Source organism: Bacillus rossius (assembly GCF_032445375.1).
Source record: "Bacillus rossius redtenbacheri isolate Brsri chromosome 4 unlocalized genomic scaffold, Brsri_v3 Brsri_v3_scf4_2, whole genome shotgun sequence".
Lineage (NCBI taxonomy): Eukaryota > Metazoa > Arthropoda > Insecta > Phasmatodea > Bacillidae > Bacillus > Bacillus rossius.
The window spans coordinates 21916500-21937722 of NW_026962011.1; the positions used below are offsets into that span (position 1 = coordinate 21916500).

At 39.3% G+C, this 21223-nt stretch overlaps 1 protein-coding gene across 4 annotated transcripts in view; it reads left to right on the forward strand.

The window, feature by feature from the left end:
- Positions 1-21223, forward strand: part of LOC134542351 (transmembrane protein 39A) — a 31026-nt gene that overhangs the window by 843 nt on the left and 8960 nt on the right. For all 4 annotated transcript variants that reach the window (XM_063386518.1, XM_063386521.1, XM_063386519.1 and 1 more), the window contains exons 2-8: positions 85-230; positions 3222-3426; positions 3952-4091; positions 5324-5422; positions 7294-7400; positions 13956-14110; positions 14704-14801. In XM_063386518.1, coding sequence (XP_063242588.1) covers positions 133-230; positions 3222-3426; positions 3952-4091; positions 5324-5422; positions 7294-7400; positions 13956-14110; positions 14704-14801 — 902 coding nt within the window. In that variant the 5' untranslated portion in view covers positions 85-132. The remainder of the gene's footprint in view (positions 1-84; positions 231-3221; positions 3427-3951; positions 4092-5323; positions 5423-7293; positions 7401-13955; positions 14111-14703; positions 14802-21223) is intronic.

A 21223-nucleotide genomic window follows, 5' to 3' on the forward strand; every position in this document is an offset into this window, starting at 1 on the left:
GATGACTAAGAATGGGGGGAGTAGAGTGAGATAAGGGGATTAGTTCTCTTTGCTGCTGCACTCTGGCATGTTTGTGTTGAACAGGTGAGTTTTTTCCTTCTGAGCACACTGGCATAGAGCAAGGGCTGAGAGATGGCTGGGGGCAGACGGAACATTAACAGAGCGTCCTCTGGCAGATCACCCTTACCTCCGCCCCCCGTTTTGCTTGTGGATGATGCAAGTAAAGGAAGGTGAGCTATAGCGCTATTACTTCCTTTTATAGTTTAGTTAAACTACTGACGTACTAACCAGTGGGAACAGACAGTTGGTGGCTCAAAAATTGTTGGTTTGTTAATGTGTTATCATATGTGGTATTCAACCGATTACATACTGTCTGATACCTTCATTTACACCCATAAAATATTTATTCACATCCTATCATAAATGAGTCACTGGAAACATTAAATTGTCTTTTAGAAAGTGGAGACATTTCATTGTACAATATTCTTAAGCTTGCATTTTGCATGTATATTTTGTCAAATACGTATATTAATTCATATAATTTATTGAATTCACTCTTAAGTCACTAGACTGTAAACCATTATCCCAAATAGACTTAACTTGAGCACATGTATGTATTGACTTATAACCTATATTTGTATGTTCATGTTTACCGTAACATCTGTAATTTGGGGTTTTTATTTTGAGTTAGCTTGAAAGTAATGATTTGAAAATTAATTTTTACCTTTGTATGAAGTTGTAGGGTTCAGCTGTCATTATCAGAAAGATAAGAATTGGCTAGTCATCAATAGAATGAAAAGGGGAAGTGTTTGGTGCCTGAATCACATCAAAAAGCAGTTTTATAAACAGTTTAATTACTGTGCTTTTAAATTATGTAGCTAGAAAAAAGTCTCCGTGCAACAGCACTGTAAGTATTGCCAGGTTTATGAGATACATTCAGCAATGACATTAGTACTGTGATGTAAGATACCCCACACATAAAACAATTAGCAGCTCCAAGTACTTCAACTGGCATAAAATCCTCATCCTATACACCAAAAAATACCATTGACTGTGTTTATAGTGAAATAAAGAAGATTTGTATAAATACTGTTAAAAAGTAACATGTTTGATTTAAAAAAACTTTGCTTGCTTAAATTGCAGTAAATTCAGGATTATATTAAGGGGCCCACCTCGTCAGGGGTGTATGTGTGTTAGTGAAGCGGGATGATAAGCGCGACACTCGCTGGTGCTTCTAGCGAGATATAGCCTCTAAGCGCAAGGCTCTGAACTGGCGCGCAGTCTTCTCGTCGTCACATGATAACTGTGAAATTTGAGCGGTGACCGTAACATTATTTTGCAAAGAAATGAAGATAAAGGCGTAATGCAAGTCCCTTAAGTGCTTTCAAGAATTTGTAATGGTTGTTTTACCTACACCTAAAAATTACTCTGAAAACAGGCGTTTTAGCCATTTGAACTCCTCTAAAAATACAATTTAAAAACTTCATCCAAAATCAAAAGTACTTTTCGGCCCTCAGAAAACTCTTCAATGCTTTTCGTAAGCAGACTCTACTCGGATATCTTGAGTAGTTTTGAAATCACGTTTTTCCTGAAGCTCTGCGCACCGTTTGTGTGCCCTGGTAGGCGGAGCCCTTAAATCCTTACAATATAAATTTTCAATTTTTAGACTTTTTATATTGAAATCTAGTTTTTTTAGAATCAAATTTGTGTTTATAATTTTGTACATAAACTCAACATTTGGCTAATTCCGAACACACAATTTTTTTAAAAAAATACTGTTTGTTATTTTCCTCCTATATTCTGAAACATTGTGCGTGCGTGTGCGTGTGTGCGTGCTGTAATTTTAAACAAATCACATTCAAACTTATACATAAAATATATAAATGAAAAAACACTGTAGAGTTTGTTAATTTGGCAAAATTGTACCGAAGGAGTAGAAACTGCAAAGACTTTTTGAAAAATAGAAAAAAATTTACAACTCCCTTAATGTGACAAATTTCGCATCCATTTGAAGTTATCATACTTCGTAAGACTAGTAGGTATCAAAAACTTTTGTCTAAATCTGTTTTTGATACAATCAACCATTACTGCAAGGGGTGGAAAAAATAAGAGGTTGGACAAAAAAATTCATACCTTTTAGCATCAAACCTGTTACAATTTATTGTAAGCCTTCTAGATAGTATCTGAAACTTTGTGAACCAAAAAAAATATTATACAAACCTTTTCTCTGAAACAATTTTTAATACAAGCATCGTTTTACAGGAAGCAGTGGAAAAAACAAGGATACAAATACCTAAAACAATTTCATAACTGTACTCTATCAAATCTGTTAAACTTATCTTAAACATTCTTAATGTTATCCATATTTTTTCATTGGGAAACAGTTTTAGATATGAAAAATTATTACTGCAAGTAGTGGAAAAATTAAGGGTTTAAATAATTAAAATTATAAAAACAGTAGTTACAAATATGTATATTTTCTCTGCAAATTGTTTTATAACTGCATGCCATATCATAAAGAGTGAATAAATTTGTTTGATTCTTGATCTGTGGGACAAAATGTGTATGTTAACTTATTGGACTTTTCACAACCAGCACGGCACAGAACCTACCTGCCTGTGCCGTGCCAATGTCAAGATCATGGCCATGCCATTATTTTCAATAATTTTATAAAAATTCTATGAAAATGCTGGATGAAAAGAAAACATTCAAAACATTTTCACAGCATAGAATAGGGAAAAAAAAACTTAAATGAATTATTTTGGAATATCTGAGAACATACAGATACCTATAGGATGTTTTGTACATTAAAATTTCAAAATATTTCAGAAGTTTATAAAATATTTCAAATTTCTAGTACATTCTGAAAGAAAAGGATCTTTGAAATCTACCTGCACCTGTAGACTGTGTCGAAAGGGATTTTTTTTATTACTGAAAATGACCTTGTCTTTTATACCATTTCTTCCTTTTTGTGGTAATGTACATTTGTAAAACAGGGACTAATGAAATTAATAAATTAGTTTTTGCAAAAACTATTATTAAACCCGTATCTGCAACCACTGATGCAAGATTTCTGAATATAATGGGTGTCACTGTCATCGGAGATGTGGTCCTGGGTTGCTGGGGTGTGTAGTGCTGCATGCATGTGTCTACATGATATGGGGTCTCTTACGATGCCTAGAAGGAGTGTGCGTTTTGAGATGATTAACTGCTCTCTGCAGGTTGGGCGGCCAGGCGGGGGCGGAGGGCTTGTCTGCCCGTGCCCTCACGGTGAAGCACATCCCGGTGCCGGTGATCCCGCAGGACGGCGGGGTCACCTTCGAGGTGCTGATGTTTGTGTTCACAGTGATGTCGTCTTGCCTGCAGTTCCTGCACCTCTACCGCACCGTGTGGTGGCTGCCGCAGTCCTTCACACGCTACGCCATGGTAAGTGTCCCTCGCTCCGTGCCACCTGCTCCTCCTGTGGTCCAGTGGTCGGATCTCTTGCCTCCTCCTGCCTAGGCGATCCAGGTCACATTGCCGGTGGGGTCAAATCCGAATTTTTTGCTTGTGGGTTTTCTCCTGGTACTCGTTTCCCTCACCCATTCATTCCTTTACTGCTCTGTTCTCATCACTTCAGCCCTCTTTATCTTTAATGACCCAGATGTTGACAGTATGTTGAGCCTTAATTTATCTGTTATGAAATGCCACCAAATATTTTAAAATTCTTTTTGTGGACAAACTTAAGGCCAGGTGGCTGTTTTATATGAAAGTGTTAATATAAAGATTATTTTTCCAATTTTTGTAACTGAAAAGCTGATTTTGTATTATATGTTGGAAATTATGCTCATAACGTCATAACCAATAATTTCTCTGTCTTTACTTGGTTAATAATTTTGTAACATGTGTTTATTGTTCGTTGTGACATTTCTAACAGTGGTTTATACTACTGTACGGATATTTGTGTTACAGAATTTCTACTTAATAGACCCGTATCTTGTGGGATTCATAGGCACCATTCTGAGTCGTCGCCTGTTGTACTGCATGCTGTGCCGTGTTCTGGCGGCCTGGAGTCCCGCCCACGCGTGGCCCTTGTTGCAGCAGCTGCTGCAGTAAGTGGCGTGCTTCTAGCGTTCATTAAAATTCACAGTTAAATATTGTCTCTATTAGGCTTCTGTGAATCCTGTATTTTTTTATTTGAATCAAATATATAATTAGGTATTCATGACAATCAAATACTTTTTTGTATCAAATGAAAACATTCAATGAAATTTTTTTCATGCTTCATTGAGTCCAATAAAAAGTAATGCAAGAATGTAATACACACACACACACATGCACTTATGCTCACGTGCTCACACAAACTTACCAGACAAAAAAATTAGTTACCCTTGTGCTCACGCACAGATGGATTGTTAGCCTGTACAGATGGCGCAGCAAACAAGTCCTGTGCTCAACCGCACGCGCACTGCCTCTATGAGAGCTTAAGGCAGTAGCAATAAGTGAGACATTGATGTTTCAAACAGACATTGTACGTCAGCATTGCTAGATGTAAGGATGTGGCAGAGTGGCAAAAAAAAGGGGGCTATCGTGTTTGGCCGTGCCAATGGCCATACGGTGTGTGAAGTTGCTTGTTGGTGTTTCGCAGTGGACTGTTCAACGTGACTGCAAGCAGTGGTGTGTTACACTTGGCCACAAAACACGTTAGAATTGTGGTCGGAAAAAGATCCTGACTGAGAGGGACCGAAGACGTGTTTCAAGGCTTATGGTTGCTGCAGTCAATGACTGAAGGTCCATCCCAATCGTTAGTGAGAGAACATTGCGACGGGAACTGCATGCAATGAACATTTGGAGTCGTCAACTCACAGGATGCTATTGCTCACATAGGCACATAAAGCTGCGTGTCTTCAATGGGCTAGAAATCATCAAATGTGGACAGTAGCTGACCTGCGAAATGTAATGTGGTTGAAGAATCACATTTTTGCCTGTATTCCAATGATGCACATCATCGAGTGCACTGAAGGCCAGATGAAGCATTTCATCCTGGATGTGTGCAAGGTCAGGTTCAAGCCGGAGGTGGGTCTGTGATTTTGGGGGTTTTAAATAAAAAATTGTTCATGAATATCAAATATTTTTCGAACACTCACAGATTCCTACTTACCATTATGTACCAAATTCTGCCAATAGACAACTTCGAACCCTATAATATGGAAAACTTAACAGTTGTCATTGTGTTACTTGTACCACTTTTCTCTTTTAGGAATTAATGTTTATAGTATGATGGTTATGCTCATTTTTAGATACCTGAAAACTGATATTAGTAAGTATGTTGGCATGTTGTTAGGTTAATGATGCTGTGTGCTGTGTCGGCATGCCTGGTGTGGTGTGCCTACCACATCATTCAGAACCACCCACTCATGAACATTTTCTTCCTCTGCTACCCGTAAGTACCTGCTACACCTTACCACGATTACTACTGAGAGTTACTTCTTTACTAACTTTTTTTACCGCGATTCTCTCTGAATAGTGGAGTGAAGCCATTCAGTTTCTTCGGTGTAACCTGCGGAAGTTGCAGGCAACTGATTGTGTTTACATTTGTAGTTTAGAAGGGGAAACAACACGTGTGTTTAAAGGAATAAAGCACAGCTTTCAGAAAGGTCAAAGCAGTCTTGAAATAAAGGGATGCTTATGTTTTATTTCCTTAGTACTTTTAGGCAAGCAAAGAATCTTCGTGACAGGTTACATGTATTAAAATAAGAATTTAGTAACTTATCCTGCTTTGTTACAAAATTCATGATTATATGTGGTTGATCATCACTGAAGAATCCATTCACACCTTGCGTTCTGGTGTTGGCCCTTTTACACTTGGTAGGTAATCTAGATAAATCTTACATTATCTCATTTGATTTTTCAGTGTTTTAACATAGTTTCTGGTTCACATCCTACATGAATTTTTTTATTGAAGTAGAGTACGCTGCAAATTTGTCCATCATGGAATTATAAGGGAGTCAAGCTCAGACTACTAATCGATAGCTACCATTGAGCATCAAACAAAAATTTTATTCTTGTTAGAAAAGTGTTACAGTCACAAAAATTTAAGTGTTCAAAAAACTCAGAACAAGCAATTTATCAATCAGAGTGGTCCAATATGCATTCTACATGTCGCATGCATCCTTTGAGCAGTATGTGTGTGCTGGTACATCAAAAACAACAAAATTTTATAATTAATATTAGCACAAATGAATGTTATGTGTACCTGTTCAGGTACAGTCAGTAAGTAAAATATGAGTAATATTTTTTAAAAAATTAATTATCCCTGTTCTTATCTTATGTACACTGTAACCAAATTAGATCATTTTATTGAACACAAATTTCGTTATTATGTCATTCAAAAGCTAAAATCTAAATTAGATTTTTTTTTATATAAGGATACAGACCTCCAGCAGACACATGTAGATTGGATTTGGACATCCCTGGTTCAGGTCACCCTAAAACCTAACAAAGCTATTGGTTGAGGATTGAAATATGGAAATATGTGTATGGTTTCTGTTAATTTTAACATTAGAAAGAGGACTTGCATTCTAGAGGTTGCGGTTTAAAATACTGATCTTCAGTTCCATTTTCCATGGTTTTCCGAAATTTATCGAGGTACATGCTAAGTCAGTTCCTTACTATACGCCATGGTGCCCATGGTTGATTCCTTCACCAGTATCCCAATTTTTTTCTTATTGTGTCATTCTGTCTCTAGTAACTGCTGTCTGCAAAGAGACCAACCAGACATTAAAATATTTGAAATTAATAATTGAATTTTTTTTTCTACATTTGCTGTTAAGAAGAAAATATTAGTTGGAGTACACAATAACCTATAGAAGAATTTAAGCTGGCTTAAGATGTACCACATTAAGGTAGGGTCTCACACAACATGTTAATTTTTTCATATTCTTGTCATTACCATTAATTAAGGGCTAGTTCGATAAATCTAATACTATACTTCTCTTGCATTTGTTGTCAAAAATATTTACAACAAATCTTTAATATGTTTATGTTTATAATGATTTTCTCAAAAAAGTTGTGCAAGTGATTACAATTCCAAACACTTAAGTGACTTTTTACACCCGTCATATTACACTGAGTGACAGAACAACAAATGCAAAAGAGGTATAATTTTAAAACTACAGAACTAGCCTTAATTATTAGTAACAATGAGAAAATGAAAGTAATCAAGAGGGCATGTGAGACCGCACTTAAGTCAGTTGATCATGAGAGGTAGTGTGTTGTTACTGAGCTTGTGCCTGATGCCGCTGTGTGTTGCAGCATCTTCGTGTACTTCATCCTGTTTGGGCTGCACGTCAGCCCCTTCTTCGACGTGAACTCGCTGCCCTCTGCCTCCAAGAAAGACCAGAAGGATCGCCCTTACTACGGTACTCCCCCAACTCAACATTGATGCAATGACTTTCAGGCTCCTGAAACATGAAGTAGATGACAGGGTGGTTTTTAAATTGTACTGTTTGCCTAATGCAGGGATTGGCAGATTTTTGAGTGAGATGTGCTAAATATTAAGTAAAGAGATTCTCTGTAGAGAGCTGTAACATGTATTTTGCTATTTTCTCTGCATCTACATGGAATTTTAAGATGATAAAATCAAAATATTGGTAAATATTTACAATCGCGGTAGATGCCAAAAAAATGCTAAAAATCCGAAAATACTTTTATTCTGTGCCCTTTCACTTCCTCTTTTCAAATCAACCGGCGGAGATAAGAAATTCCAAATACTTTAGGAGATATCAAATTTTTTAATTTCATGATATGTAGAGTCGCGGTAGATGCCAAAAAAAAATGCTAAAAATGCTAAAATACTTTTATTGTATGCTCTTTCACTTCTTATTTTCAAATCAACCGGCGGAGATAAGAAATTCCAAATACTTTAGGAGATATCGAATTTTTTAATTTAGCTATACAACGCCCGCTTAACCGTTCGAACGTCACCATTTTTTATTTTGACGTGTGTTAGTGAATGCGTAATAAATAAAATGGTCGATTAGGTCAGGTCAGTTACATTATAAATACTTTCAAACTAAGCGGACATTAAAAATAATGTGAATTTAATTTAATGGTTCTTTAGTTTTAAATTATTTATAATGTAACTGACCTGACCTAACAAAACCCGGACAAATGATGAACATTTTCAACTCACGTAATTTTTTTTTACTTATTACTTGCGCAACAAAATCCAAATAAAAAAATAATACTTTAAAATTAGAAACGTTAAAAACTCACCTAAGTTGGAGGCGGGTACATTTCCTTTGCCACTATAAGGAAATGATATAGTCGTTCACCTACGTCGCGATACCTCCGACGGAACATGAATTCCGCAAGGTACCCGACGTAGTGGTTAACTCGTCGACCATATCGTGGCACATTCTGCCTTACTTCCCGCCAAAGTCTCTCTATTCTTTGGGTGTTCGCCCTTGTGTCGGGATCAACAAAGTTCATACTATGATTTACCTTCAGGTGAAGATAATCATGCTGTGAAAGACAATTATAAGCACGCCAACAGTCGCTAATAATTGTTCGCTAATAATTGTCGTTCCAGGCGAAATGTACTTCTTGATCACGCGCAAGAGCGTTCTGCTAGTACGATCTTTGACAGGAATGAGAAAAATGTTATCACTATTTCTCTCAATACCGCCAAAAACCCACTGACCCTGAATGACTCGCCCCTTATTATTCTTACGTTTGCCAATTTTAGCTTCATCAATTTCGACAACTTTGTCCGGCCCACCCAATTTCCCTACATTTACTTCCAAACTCCACTTAATTAAAACTTCCCTACAAAAGGACGTCCAATCTACGACGGTTTTCAAGCTGACATTACAATTGAACTGAATAAATACTGTATTAGGGTGATGAACTGTTAAAAAAAAATAAGTTATCTTCAAAATAGTTTCAATCGAAAGTTTACTTTTGGAGAACCACGAGCCGTTCCTGTATGATTTTTTGAAACAGCAAAGTACCCTTTTAACTTTTTTATTGGCACGGGTTATTGTTGACCGGTGACATTGAAAAAATCCGCTGTCCTCGGGCAACTCAATTACTGTCCCACATTGGTCGCACTTTACCTCAGAACTCAAAACTCCATGATCAACTAAATATTCAAACAACAATTTTCAATCATCACACAAATGCACAAAATCGAATACATTCAAGGAACACCCGCTGCATAGCTGACTATTCCCAGAAACACAGGCCATTTGAAAGACAGAATATATCAAAATAATGATAGACGATTCCCCAGAACGACTACAACATCGAATGATCAAATGGCAGAAGTTGACCGATTAATTAAACATCGTATTGAACAATAAATGAATAAATAATCACGTATTGGTTCATTTGAATACTGACCAATCACGGAATAAATAATCACCTATTGGTTCATTTGAATACTGGCCAATAAGAAACATGATACTCGTAAACAAGAAACCTTATTATCTATGACAAGAAACAATGGTGATCGCCGCATACTACGCAGGTATTGTGATGAAAATTAAAAAATTCGATATCTCCTAAAGTATTTGGAATTTCTTACCTCCGCCGGTTGATTTGAAAAGAGGAAGTGAAAGAGCACAGAATAAAAGTATTTTCAGATTTTTAGCATTTTTTTTGGCATCTACCGCGACTCTACATATCATGAAATTAAAAAATTCGATATCTCCTAAAGTATTTGGAATTTCTTACCTCCGCCGGTTGTTTTGAAAAGAGGAAGTGAAAGGGCACAGAATAAAAGTATTTTCAGATTTTTAGCATTTTTTTTGGCATCTACCACGATTGTAAATATTTACCAAAATATTTTATTTGCAAATTCAACATAAAGTCTTTCAAAAAAAAACATGTAACTGTAAAAAAAATATACCTATTAGTCATCAGTCGAGCTCTACTGATAAACCAAGAAAACCTAAATTATTATAATTAATTATTAAAATAAAGCACTTGGACATGTGTGGTGGCGGCCGGTGTGATGGCAGGGTGCAGCGCAGGTTGAGGACTGCCTTGTGATTTGGATTTTTTTTTTGTGTTGTGGCAGCACAGTGAGTTGTAGAGCCATAACATCCTATCAAAATAGCTGCGGTATGCCGACCCCTGGCGTAATGCAATGTTGTTGCCGGTAAATTACTTGATTTTTGAAATGAGTTTTGAAAACCATTTTTCCATTCAAGTCAAGTACTAGTGGGTGAAAGGGATGTAGAGAGGAACTGGGTTGTCAAGATTGAAAGGAAAATTGAGTTTAGTTTGTCTCAAATTATTTTTATTTTTAATTTTATATATATATATATATATATATATATATATATATATATATATATATATATATATATATATATATATATATATATATTTTTTTTTTTTTTTTGAAAGGATGTAATTCAGTGAAGCTGTCACCATCATAGCACCAATTTTTGAAATATTTTCATTTGTGCATGAAAACAGTTAATAATTACAATACAATATTAAGTGCTAGTCTGCGAGTACTTGTTTCCGATGGTTGATACTGTTATGAAATGGAAATGTATTTAGTTTAACAGCTTGTTTTTAGAGATGATGAATGGGTATGATATGCTGATGGAGCATTGATGGAATGACTGGGAGGGAGAAACGGCAGTACTCTGAGAAAACCCATACCACTGCAACGTCTGCCACGTTTCCTAATTGTGAAAAATCCAGGTTTGATCCTGTCGAGAGTCGAACATGGTGTGCCTTGGTGGGAGGCGAGTGATATGACAACTCAACTACCGTAATTCCAAGTACGTATTTTGCAATAATAATAATAATTAGGGCTGATCGGTTGACCGAATTTTCGGTTCGGTTCGGTCATTTTAGTAAAAACCGAAGCCGAACCGAATTCCCAGAAAAAACTGATGATTCGGTTTTTATTAGGGCATTAAAAACTAACTTCAAGTATCTACCAAATAATGTATTTAACATTCATATTGGATAAGAAACGTACCGCTTGCATAATACATCAAAACACATTTAAGACGCATGCTAAGTTTTTCACTATAAAACGTTTAAATCATCTATTCTCTTAATGTTCGCCATTTTAACCATGGGATAGTAAAGTCTAAGCGTTTCTTACAGTTCACTATTTCCTATGTTTAACGTCGGAAGTTTCTGTCGGAATACTACTATTTTCTCTTAAATATATGGTTTTTTCTTATTTAAAGGATATATCACTTCCGTTACTAAAATAATATTTATTTAATTCCGGTTCGTAAGCTAAAACGGTAGAAGTTTCGTAGCATTGCTTAGTTCCGTTCGTATTCTGCAGGGCGCTCACGACGCATGGCGTCACTCAGTTCTATTTTCACATCACAGAATGCGCTATACGTGCGCTAGGATCGATTAGTTGCCTTCCAAGTTCCGTTCCAAATGGCAGTTGGAGAATGAATGTACATGTCGTCAGACCCTTTAGATGTAGTTTGTTTACTATTCGCGCGTGATTATTGCGGCTTTGCGTCGTTATAGTCTAGAGTATTTGATTTCTCGTAAAATAAAAATTCTTTTTTGCCACTACGTCTTGGTAATTGGAGGCAACTATGAACATCTGTGACGAAGGAATTAAAAATAATACCGCCCGTGTTCCGCAAAGATGATGATGTTACGCACGTGACGGAAAAAAAATCCTAGTAAATACCGCATACCAGGGGTTAATTTCAGTGGGAACGCAAGGGAACGGCGTTCCCTTACCTCCCAAGAGTGCCGGAACGCAAGGGAACGCACTTAAAACTAAAAGTTTAAAAAACAATTACGTTGGATCAATATTATGCTTTGTTTGCGAGTGACTCGTAAGCAGGTAGGAAGCGCCCGTACAAGCCGTTGTGAGCAGTTACAGTTATAATTTTCAAAACTTTTTCCCGGGGGAGGGCCCCCGGACCCTCCTCCTTCCTGGGGGGTATTCCAGACCCCCCGGTCTGAGCATCCCGCTTTAGAGTTCCCACACCTAAAACTTTAGAAATTAAGCACTGCCGCATACTAAATATGAATACTTTACTTGTGTATTTTGAAAATATGGTCATTATCATTCATTCTGCCTTTAATGCACTGGTAGGTTAAGACGTTTTCTTGGTTAAGACATTTGTTTATGTTGGCTTGTCCATTAACTCCCGGCATAGAGGCTACAGTAGGAAGTTTTTATTTGTATATTGCTTTTAATCACATTATTGCTATTGAATTTTATTCCAGTACATTTCATAAATTCAAATTATGTTTGCCACAAATATCCTCAGTTACGAAAAGTAGTAAAAGAGGTTAAAAGGTCACGAAAAAATAGCAAGTAGGTAATGAGAATTTTTTATTAGTGAATATGGCGCCATGCAGTCATGTCTACCACGTCTGCGCACGTACACACGTACACAGTATTGTACATTGAGTTTTCCAGTAGTGGTCTCATTTCCAAGAGCTTTGCTAGTTTTTTTTTTCATGACGATAATTAATATTCATGGTTTAATAGCCCATACAGCCAGACGTTGTCTGACAATCAACAAAAACAAAAAGTGACAATACTCTATGATACAATACTTGAGTGATTCTCTGGATTTGACTGATATGAAAGTGAATGTGCCTGCTATAAAACTGAATTTGTATTCAGGGTTATGTTCATAAATGCTGTGATTTTTTATTGTTACTTTTACACACAATTAAGTAACATTTGGAAGATACATTGTTTTTATACTTCTCTGTTAAATTTATTTAGGGGTCTGACTGAAATGATAGTGAAGGTGATTCCAAGGTTTTCTCTTTATGAATGTTATAAATTATTTTTTTACATGTGATACTTGTAAGTTTCACTGATTTTATACTTATGTCTTAAATAGATTTAGGTGTTAAACTCAAATGAAAGTGAAGCTGGCAACAAGGTTAATGTAATACTAATTATTAATGTTCTAAACTGTTTTGTTCTGTTCCTTTTTACACATATGGTTGTTTCAGTAGCATATAAACTTATTTATAAATACAAATAGTAGTTGAAAATAACTTTTATATTGCTGAGAAAGTGACTCCCCTAAGAAATTAAACTTTTGCAAGATATTGCAAGTAATCAAATACTATAGTGGAATTTTTTTTGGTATGACAGCTCAAAGAAAAATTTTGAAGTAGTGACCGAACCGAACCGAAAACCGACATTTTTAACAAAAAACCAAGCCGAGCCGAACCGAACTGAAAATGTGGGAACCGATCAGCCCTAATAATAATAATAATTTAAATTTGGTATTAATGTGTTCATCTATTTGAACTGTGGTGAAAGTTCGGGAGTGGGTGTCGCAGAGATCACTTCCAGGGTGTAGAGTGAAGCTGGTCATTGTGGGGGTTTTATGTAGTGGAACAACAGATCAGCACCTGGATTGCCACAAGTCATCCACACCGGCATCCTTTCAGGGGCAGAAACAGCGTGGCAGTTAGGAGTTTGCTTTGGGTGAATAATGAGAGTGGTTTTAGGAATTGTGTTTAGTGTATTCCAGCTTCTCTGAAAACTTATGGTTTAATGCAGTGTTAACCTTCAGTCAAGATGGCATTGAAGTGTTTGACATTTTGACAGTGAGACGAGACGGTTATGTACAACACTCTCCTATTGGGAAAGAATCTGCCATGACCTACAGTAAGGAACGATCCCAGCATGTGCCTGGAGTGGCTTCAGGAACCATGGGCAACAGGAATGAGGATTTCCGGACTGGTAACCTCTTGAGCGTGAGTGCTGTGTCTTACCACTGTGCAGCCTCGCGCCATGGGCCCTTGAGGCAGTCAGCAGTCTACCGAGCTCAGCTGGAATGCACTACAGTGCTACGGAAAGGCTCGGTTCAGTGGGATCTGAGTCAGTCCCGGAAGCAGTGTCCAGGCCATGGCGGCTCTGGCCGGTGGCATGAGCCGGGGCCTGCCGGCACGCGGGAGCGTTCAGTGATGTTGTCGTCCCCGTGTGGTAGGCAAACCTCTGCATAACTGCAGCTCGTCCCCACATGCCATCCGGGACGAGGTGGAAGGACTGAAGACCGACTTCAACAACCGCATGAAGCAGATCCTCTTCAGCTCTGTGCTTAACGCATACTACGCTGGCTTCGTGCCCTGCTGCTTCGCACAGGTGTGTGTTGCCAGCTCACAAGGTGTTTCTGCTTGCTTATTTTAGATCGTTATACAGCATAAAAGTTATTGAAATTAGTTGGTAACTTTAGCGTAAGGACCATTTGGAATATAATATATCCAACTATTTTAACTTTTTAAGTATGTGTTCAACAAATATGCTTACAAGGAAGAAAGTATTCAGTGCACAGAGAAAATTAATGTTCTGCAAAAAATTTTCCCCTGTAAATTTCTTACAGCCATTTTTTGTGGAGTAATGCAATGGAAAATATTTTTATGCTAATAATTTGGCAATAGGGCGATGCTAATCAGATACAAGGTGGTGCACATAATGTCGTTAAAGATACTAACTTACAGGTTGATCAGAAATTGAAAACTTCTTGATTTATTCTGTGGCACACATAATTTTTATTTGTCGTGGTGAGGACTTACGACAATATTTTTACCAATTACTTAAGCCAAACCAAAAGATGACTGATAGAAACAGCCGGCAGTAACTCGTGGCAGTTATCAAGCCAAACTGGAAGGTATGTACAGGTTGCAGACCTGTCTGTACTATGGTTTGTACAGAGCAAGTTGGTGGTTGTGTTGCAGGCCTATCTGTACTACGATGTGTACTGGGCGACTCAGCACCTGGTTTTTGTGTGGCTGGGCTGCTTCTTCATGTACTTGGTGCATTGCTGCCCCGTCAGGTCAGTGCACTCAGCCTCGTCCTAGGGGCATTCCGCACTAGCACATTAACTTTTGAATCACATCAAATTTATATTGAATTCATTTCATTCCAAGTTATGCTGTGACGGCTGCGGTCGTGTCGTTTCATCAAAGATACCTATTTTTTGTAGGTGAGTTCTAAATTTTTTGTAATTATTATTTTTCATTTGTTATCATTTATGAATTAATAAGGGTGTCTTCAGTCCATGAAAGACACGGAAGGTACTGAAGCTTAAGAAACTGTAGTGTAGTGGGTAACTCTCCAGTAATAATTTAATAACGCCCAACTACAAAGAAAAACCTTATTTTCACCACATGTTTCACAGCTCCTTCCAAAATCACCGTTACAAGCCTCTCTCTCCCTCCAAAGACAAAGTTCCATATCCTTCCGCGGTCAATATTTGCACTTACTTCAACCAAATATACACTTCAAAGTAACATAAGTTTAACAAAAAAGATACAAGATTTTAAACCACAAATTCATTTACTTTACCATTATTTAAACAGCTTACAATAACTTCTGGCAACCTATAAAGAAATAGTTCCGGCACAATATGGTGGCAGCATACAGCGATTTTGTCTCAAATAAAGTGAAACGTCACTTGGCCAATCACAGCTAACTAGGTCACACCACAACACTTTCAAACACCTGGCGCCAGCTGGACGACCCTTCCTTACTCCTTCTTCCCAAAACCCGGCTTAAACTTAAATTTATAAATCATCTCTGCCAGAAATCACCGACAGAAACAAAGGAGTTATAGAAAACATTTAAGGAATGCAGAGACAAATATTTCCATACAAAACATAACACAAGAATAAATATTTTTTTATCTTCTCAAAACCCCACGCTAAAGAATCAATGTTAGGGTAGGTCAGTGCCTAACCTCCTTACAACCCCCCAAGTTAAATGGAGTTTGAGTAAACAAATTTAACTTTTGCCTGAGGTATGTGCAAGCCGGCAACCAATTCTCCCTTAGTTACTTCCTTCCAGCTTTTACACCACTTACCTCACAAAACAAGATAGCCATTTACAAGTGTTCAGTTTTACTTAATTACTTTCTCTAACACTGTTAATAACAAGTCACAGAATCCCAATAGACAAAATTACAGACTTGTAATTAACAAACAAACAAGAATATACCCTTAGCACAAATCTACTTGTACACAACCATCAATAAAATAAACCCACATTGGCTCTTACCAACAACCCCCTTATGAGAGTCCCAAAATGTTTCAAGAGATTTCCTGCTTCAAGCCAACATGTTATGCAGGTTATCCCGTTACATCACTAACCACACGACAAACATCAAATCAAACAATATAACATGAAACAACTCTCGAAACTCTAATCAACTTGAAAATGGCGCCACACGATTGGATTCACGTTTCACTAATGTACGGCTTTAACAAATATTGGTTGAAGCTACCTCGAACACCCCTGCCACCAGTCAAGTGTCCAATCTCCCAGACATTTTTTCCTACTTCCCTAGTGATCCTGAACGGCCCTTCATATAGCAGTCCCAGTTTTTTCGTCTCTTTTAACATAAAATCACTTCTCCCACAAACTCTGAGCAGTACCAAATCCCCTACCTTGAAGTTACTGCTTATAACTCTCTGTTGTACTCCTCTCCTCAATGCTGCATGCTTAAGTTTCAGTTTAACTTCCTCTATCCTGTCGCTAGTCTGATCCTCCTCCCCACTAGGAAACTTAAATTTTAGGGCTAGACTGTCCCGCTGAATTTTGCCACTGGTAAGTTCCTGCGGTGAAAAACCTGTACTGCTGTGAATGTGTTCATTAAAAAACCTATTTAATAGTGGTACAGCTTCAGCCCACTTGCTGTGCTGCTCATGGCAATAGGTGCGTAGCAATCTCCCTATTTCCCTCATAACACGCTCAATCGGATTCCCCTGCGGGTGCCTGACAGAGCTATAGATCACATCAACGCCCTTCCAGGCTAACTCCCAGCGCCAAACATCCGCAGTGAACTGGGTACCGTAGTCACTCAGTATTCTCTTAGGTACACCCATTCTTTCAAAATAATGATTGAGTAACTTGTCAACACATGCCGCTGCCGTGGCTTTCTTTAAAGGATAGCAAAGAACAAACTTGGTAAACAAATTTAATACCGCGAAAATGTACTGGACACCTCCCCTCGACTTGGGCAGTGGGCCATATAGGTCCACAGCTAAAAGATCCTCCGGTCCTGATGGAACAATCGGTTCCCATTTACCTTCCCAATTACGATTAGGGTATTTCGCCTTTTGGCAAATGTCGCAACTACTAATTATTTTCCTAATTGTCTTTTCCATATTAGACCAATAGTAGCTGTTACTTGCTAACCAAAATACTTTTTTGTTCCCAAAATGTCCAGTGGATCGGTGAAGATGCCATACTAATTGGTTGACCAATATCTTAGGTATACATAGTCTCCATTTTCCCGAATCATCCTTCCTATAGAGTACTTTACCCATTATACAGTACCACAAAAGCAGCTTCTGGACTTGTGGTTGGTTGACATCTTTATTTTCATCTTCTAATACCCCTATGATCATGCCCCAGACTTCATCTTCCCTTTGGGCCTCCCCTAACTTGGTGAACTTCCTAAATAGTTCATCATCCTTTTCCACATTAATAATGGCCATAATGGGTCCTGCTCGGGGTTTCTCCTCCATAATTAACTCCCCTTGCTCTATTATCGTCCTACTTAGTAAATCTGCATCCCCATTCTCCTTGCCCGAGATGTAAACAATCTCCAAGTCATACTCCTGCAGAGCTAGGCACCACCTAGTCAGACGGCTCCCCATCAGTTTGCATGATTGTAAGAAAGCTAGTGAATGATGATCGGACTGCACTATGATTTTACTGCCTAACACTATATTTCTCAATTTCTCGAGGCTCCACACTACTGCCAGACATTCCCGTTCCGTAACAGTATAGGACCTTTCAGCTGTATTCAAACTCCTACTCAGCATGGCTATCAGGTGTTCTTCCCCCTCCTCCCCTAGCTGGAAGCACTTTGCACCCAATCCATAGCTGGAGGCATCTGTACTGATGTAGAATTCCTTGGTGAAATCAGGGTGCCGGATTACACAATTGTCCACGAAAAGGGTTTTTGCCCTGTGGAAACTACTCTCACATTGGTCATTCCAATCCCAAACGCCATCCTTCCTAAGTAAATTCAACATAGGTGCCACCACATCTGAGAACCGTTCAACGAACCTTCGGTAAAAATTACACAATCCCAAAAATCCTCGCAGTTCTTTGACAGTTTTGGGTCGCGGAAATTCTCTAATTAACCTCACCTTTTCTGGGTCCGGTCTTATTCCCTCTGCACTCAACCTAAAACCTAGAAAAATCACCTCGTTCCTTAGAAACATTGTTTTGGATACGTTCAAGGTTAAATTCACCTCCCTTAGTCGGTACAACAACTGCTCAAGAATTTCCAAGTGCTCGCCAAACGTTTCTGTTGCAATTAGCACATCATCCACATAGGTTCGAACTCTGGACTCTAATTCGGGACCTAAGGAAGCATCCACCGCCCTACAGAACTCCCCTACACTATTAGGTAAACCAAAAGGCAGTACCTTGAACTGGTATACACGCCCCTTGTAAAGAAAAGCTGTGTATTTTCTATCGTTGACATGCAGTGGCACCTGCCAGTACCCCTTTACAAAATCAGTCGTGCTGATGTATTTACATCCATAGAACGCAGTGAACAATTGGCTGGGCTCCACTGGGCTCTGCCTATCGGGAACAATTCTGCCTTTTAATGCCCTTGAATCTACACATAGCCTCACCCTCCCATCTTTCTTTCTAGCACACACCAAGGGGTTTACAAAAGGACTGTTCCCTCTTTCGATTATGCCGCTAGCTTCCATCTGCCTAATTTGGTTCTCAACCTCATCCTTACATGCCCAAGGGATCGGGTAGCTCCTACCTCTGAATGGCGTGTCGTCTTTCATGGGTATTCTGGCCACATACTTGGTGGTCAGCCCAGGTTCTCCCCGAAAAATATCTTTAAATTCAAGCAACAGTCCCCTTAACTGCATCCTTTCCTCCTCACTTCCTACCTCACATCGCTCTAACATATGCTTCACCTCCTCCTCCCAAGGTGTAGCGGTGACCCTTTGAATTTGTTGTGGGTCCTTTTCTAACATTTCGCCTAGTTCTTCCTCCAATTTACCCTCCTTTCAGTCCTCCACACACTGTACCCTTAATACCCCCGGACTCCGGTCCAACCAGTTGTCACTCCTCACCATAGCATAAGGGTCTCCTTTAATGAAAATCCTAGCCTGAACAAAATCAACAACTATGTTGTGACTATGCATGAAGTCAATGCCAAGTATCACCTCCTTGGTTAATCTGGGTATAACCAGACAATTTGCACGGTAGGTCTCTCTCCCTAACTGAAAATCCAAAAAGATTTGCTTGTTTACCTTTCTGCTTTTACCCCTGGTGGCCCCAATTACCGTCAGCTGAGGTACGGGCAGTATGGGATACGTGAATCCCTGCTTGTTTAGCTCTGCTAGGAACTGTTCGGAAATCCCACTGACTTCCGATCCCGAATCAAAGAGGACTGCCACCTCCCGGTCCCCTATCTTACACATTAGTTCAGGCACACATACTTTATTTGGTTTCTGGGCTCCTGCAGACAATAAAAATTCTCTATCATCAGTGAAGATTGCAGCAGCCATGTGAATAGGCCTACACCCACCTAGCGGCCCTTCAACAGATTCGATCGCCCTAGCCTGACTGCCTAGGCTCGACGATCCACTTCGTTTCCCGATTGGGCATTAGAACGGCGGTCGCCGTTGCCTCCTCTCTCATCTATCTTACCTTCTTTCTCACCCCTCTCTCCCTGTCCTGCACCCGCTTTTCTATCATCCCCATCTACTGGCCCACTACCATTCTTCCCGTATCTCCAGCTACCTTGCCCCCTCCCATTACCAGATCCTCCTCCCTTCCATGGCCTGGTTCCCCAGTGGCTGTTATTGGAGTCCTGGTTACTGTTGCTGGTCTTTTCCTAAAAATACCCACCTTGGCTCTGATACCCCCCACTTGCTTTGCCATGGCAAAAATTATCAACCCCCAAACTCTGTGGTTGTCCAGACGCACCTCGTGGCTCTCTCCAAGCATTGATACGGTCTAACTCCTTAAGTACCTTGCGCAGCTGCTCAACAGTGGATATATCCTTTCCTACCAGTGCCTCTTGTACATGTTCAGGTGTTTGTGAATACACGAGAGTAACTATCTCCTCCTCACTGAACGCTGTATCGTAATACCTACTACGCTCAACTACATTGCTAAGATGGGCCTCTAGCTGCCCTGCCACGCATCTCCCCTGATACAGATTCGCTCGGTCTATCCCTTGCATCCTTTTCCCCCAGTATTCACTTGTAAATTCTTTTTCGAATTCTTTGAACGTGGTAATGCGGTTTTCACTTAGCCTCAACCAATTCTCACCTGTCCCCACAATGGATCTCTTTGCCACAAAAAGTTTTTCATCTTCCGAGCACCCATAAACTGCGAAAAATTCGTGTAGTTTGCCAAGATGCTTCTTTGGGTGTACCCTATCCTGCCCCGAAAATTTAGGGATGTCTCGGTCCTGATATGGCTGTGTGAGACGCCTATTTCGACACATACCGTTTCCACTACACCCCCCAGCGCTAAGTTCTCCCTCTATCGTAGCTAACTTTTGACTGAGGTTCCCTATCTTGGTTTCGTTCCCGTCTATCTTTCGCCCCCACTGGTTCATCTCATTGCGAGTTTGTGCCATGGCTTCTTCCTGCAACCTACTTTCGCTTGATAGTTTTGCTTTAGCCGTCTCTAGCTCTTGATTAACACGCAAAACTTCCCCTCGGCTGCTGGCCATCATTCCCTCTAGGGATGTCAGCTGATGTTCTATGTTTTTGACATCAAGTTGGTGAGTGTTTACTTCCTCCTCCACTTTGGCTATTTGCTCCCTAATGGCCACCTGTTCCTGGACTAGGCTGGAAACTTGGTTTTCCGCTTCTGCTAAACGACCAGCATACCGCTCTTCCAAAACCTCCTGCCTCTAGCGAAACTCTGCAAAATCCCCCCTGATCTCTGCTTTGAAATTTTCCAACTTTTGATGGTGTACCGCAAACATTTCTTTAATTAGTGACGCTAGATCCTGGTTACTCTCCCCTGCTGGCGGAGGTGGTGTGGATATGTCCCCGACAGATTGTTCCTCCCCTTGCTCTACTATTTCCCCTTGCTGATCGAGCACCCCAACACTTACTAGTGGCAGGTCCTCCAAACTAGCGCCTGTTGCGCTACTGGCTAGTGCCCCAGTTGATCGAGTATTTACTGGCGCCATGTTCAAAGACAAAGATATTATTTACTCATACACCAGTTACTCTAAATATACAAAACAAAAAA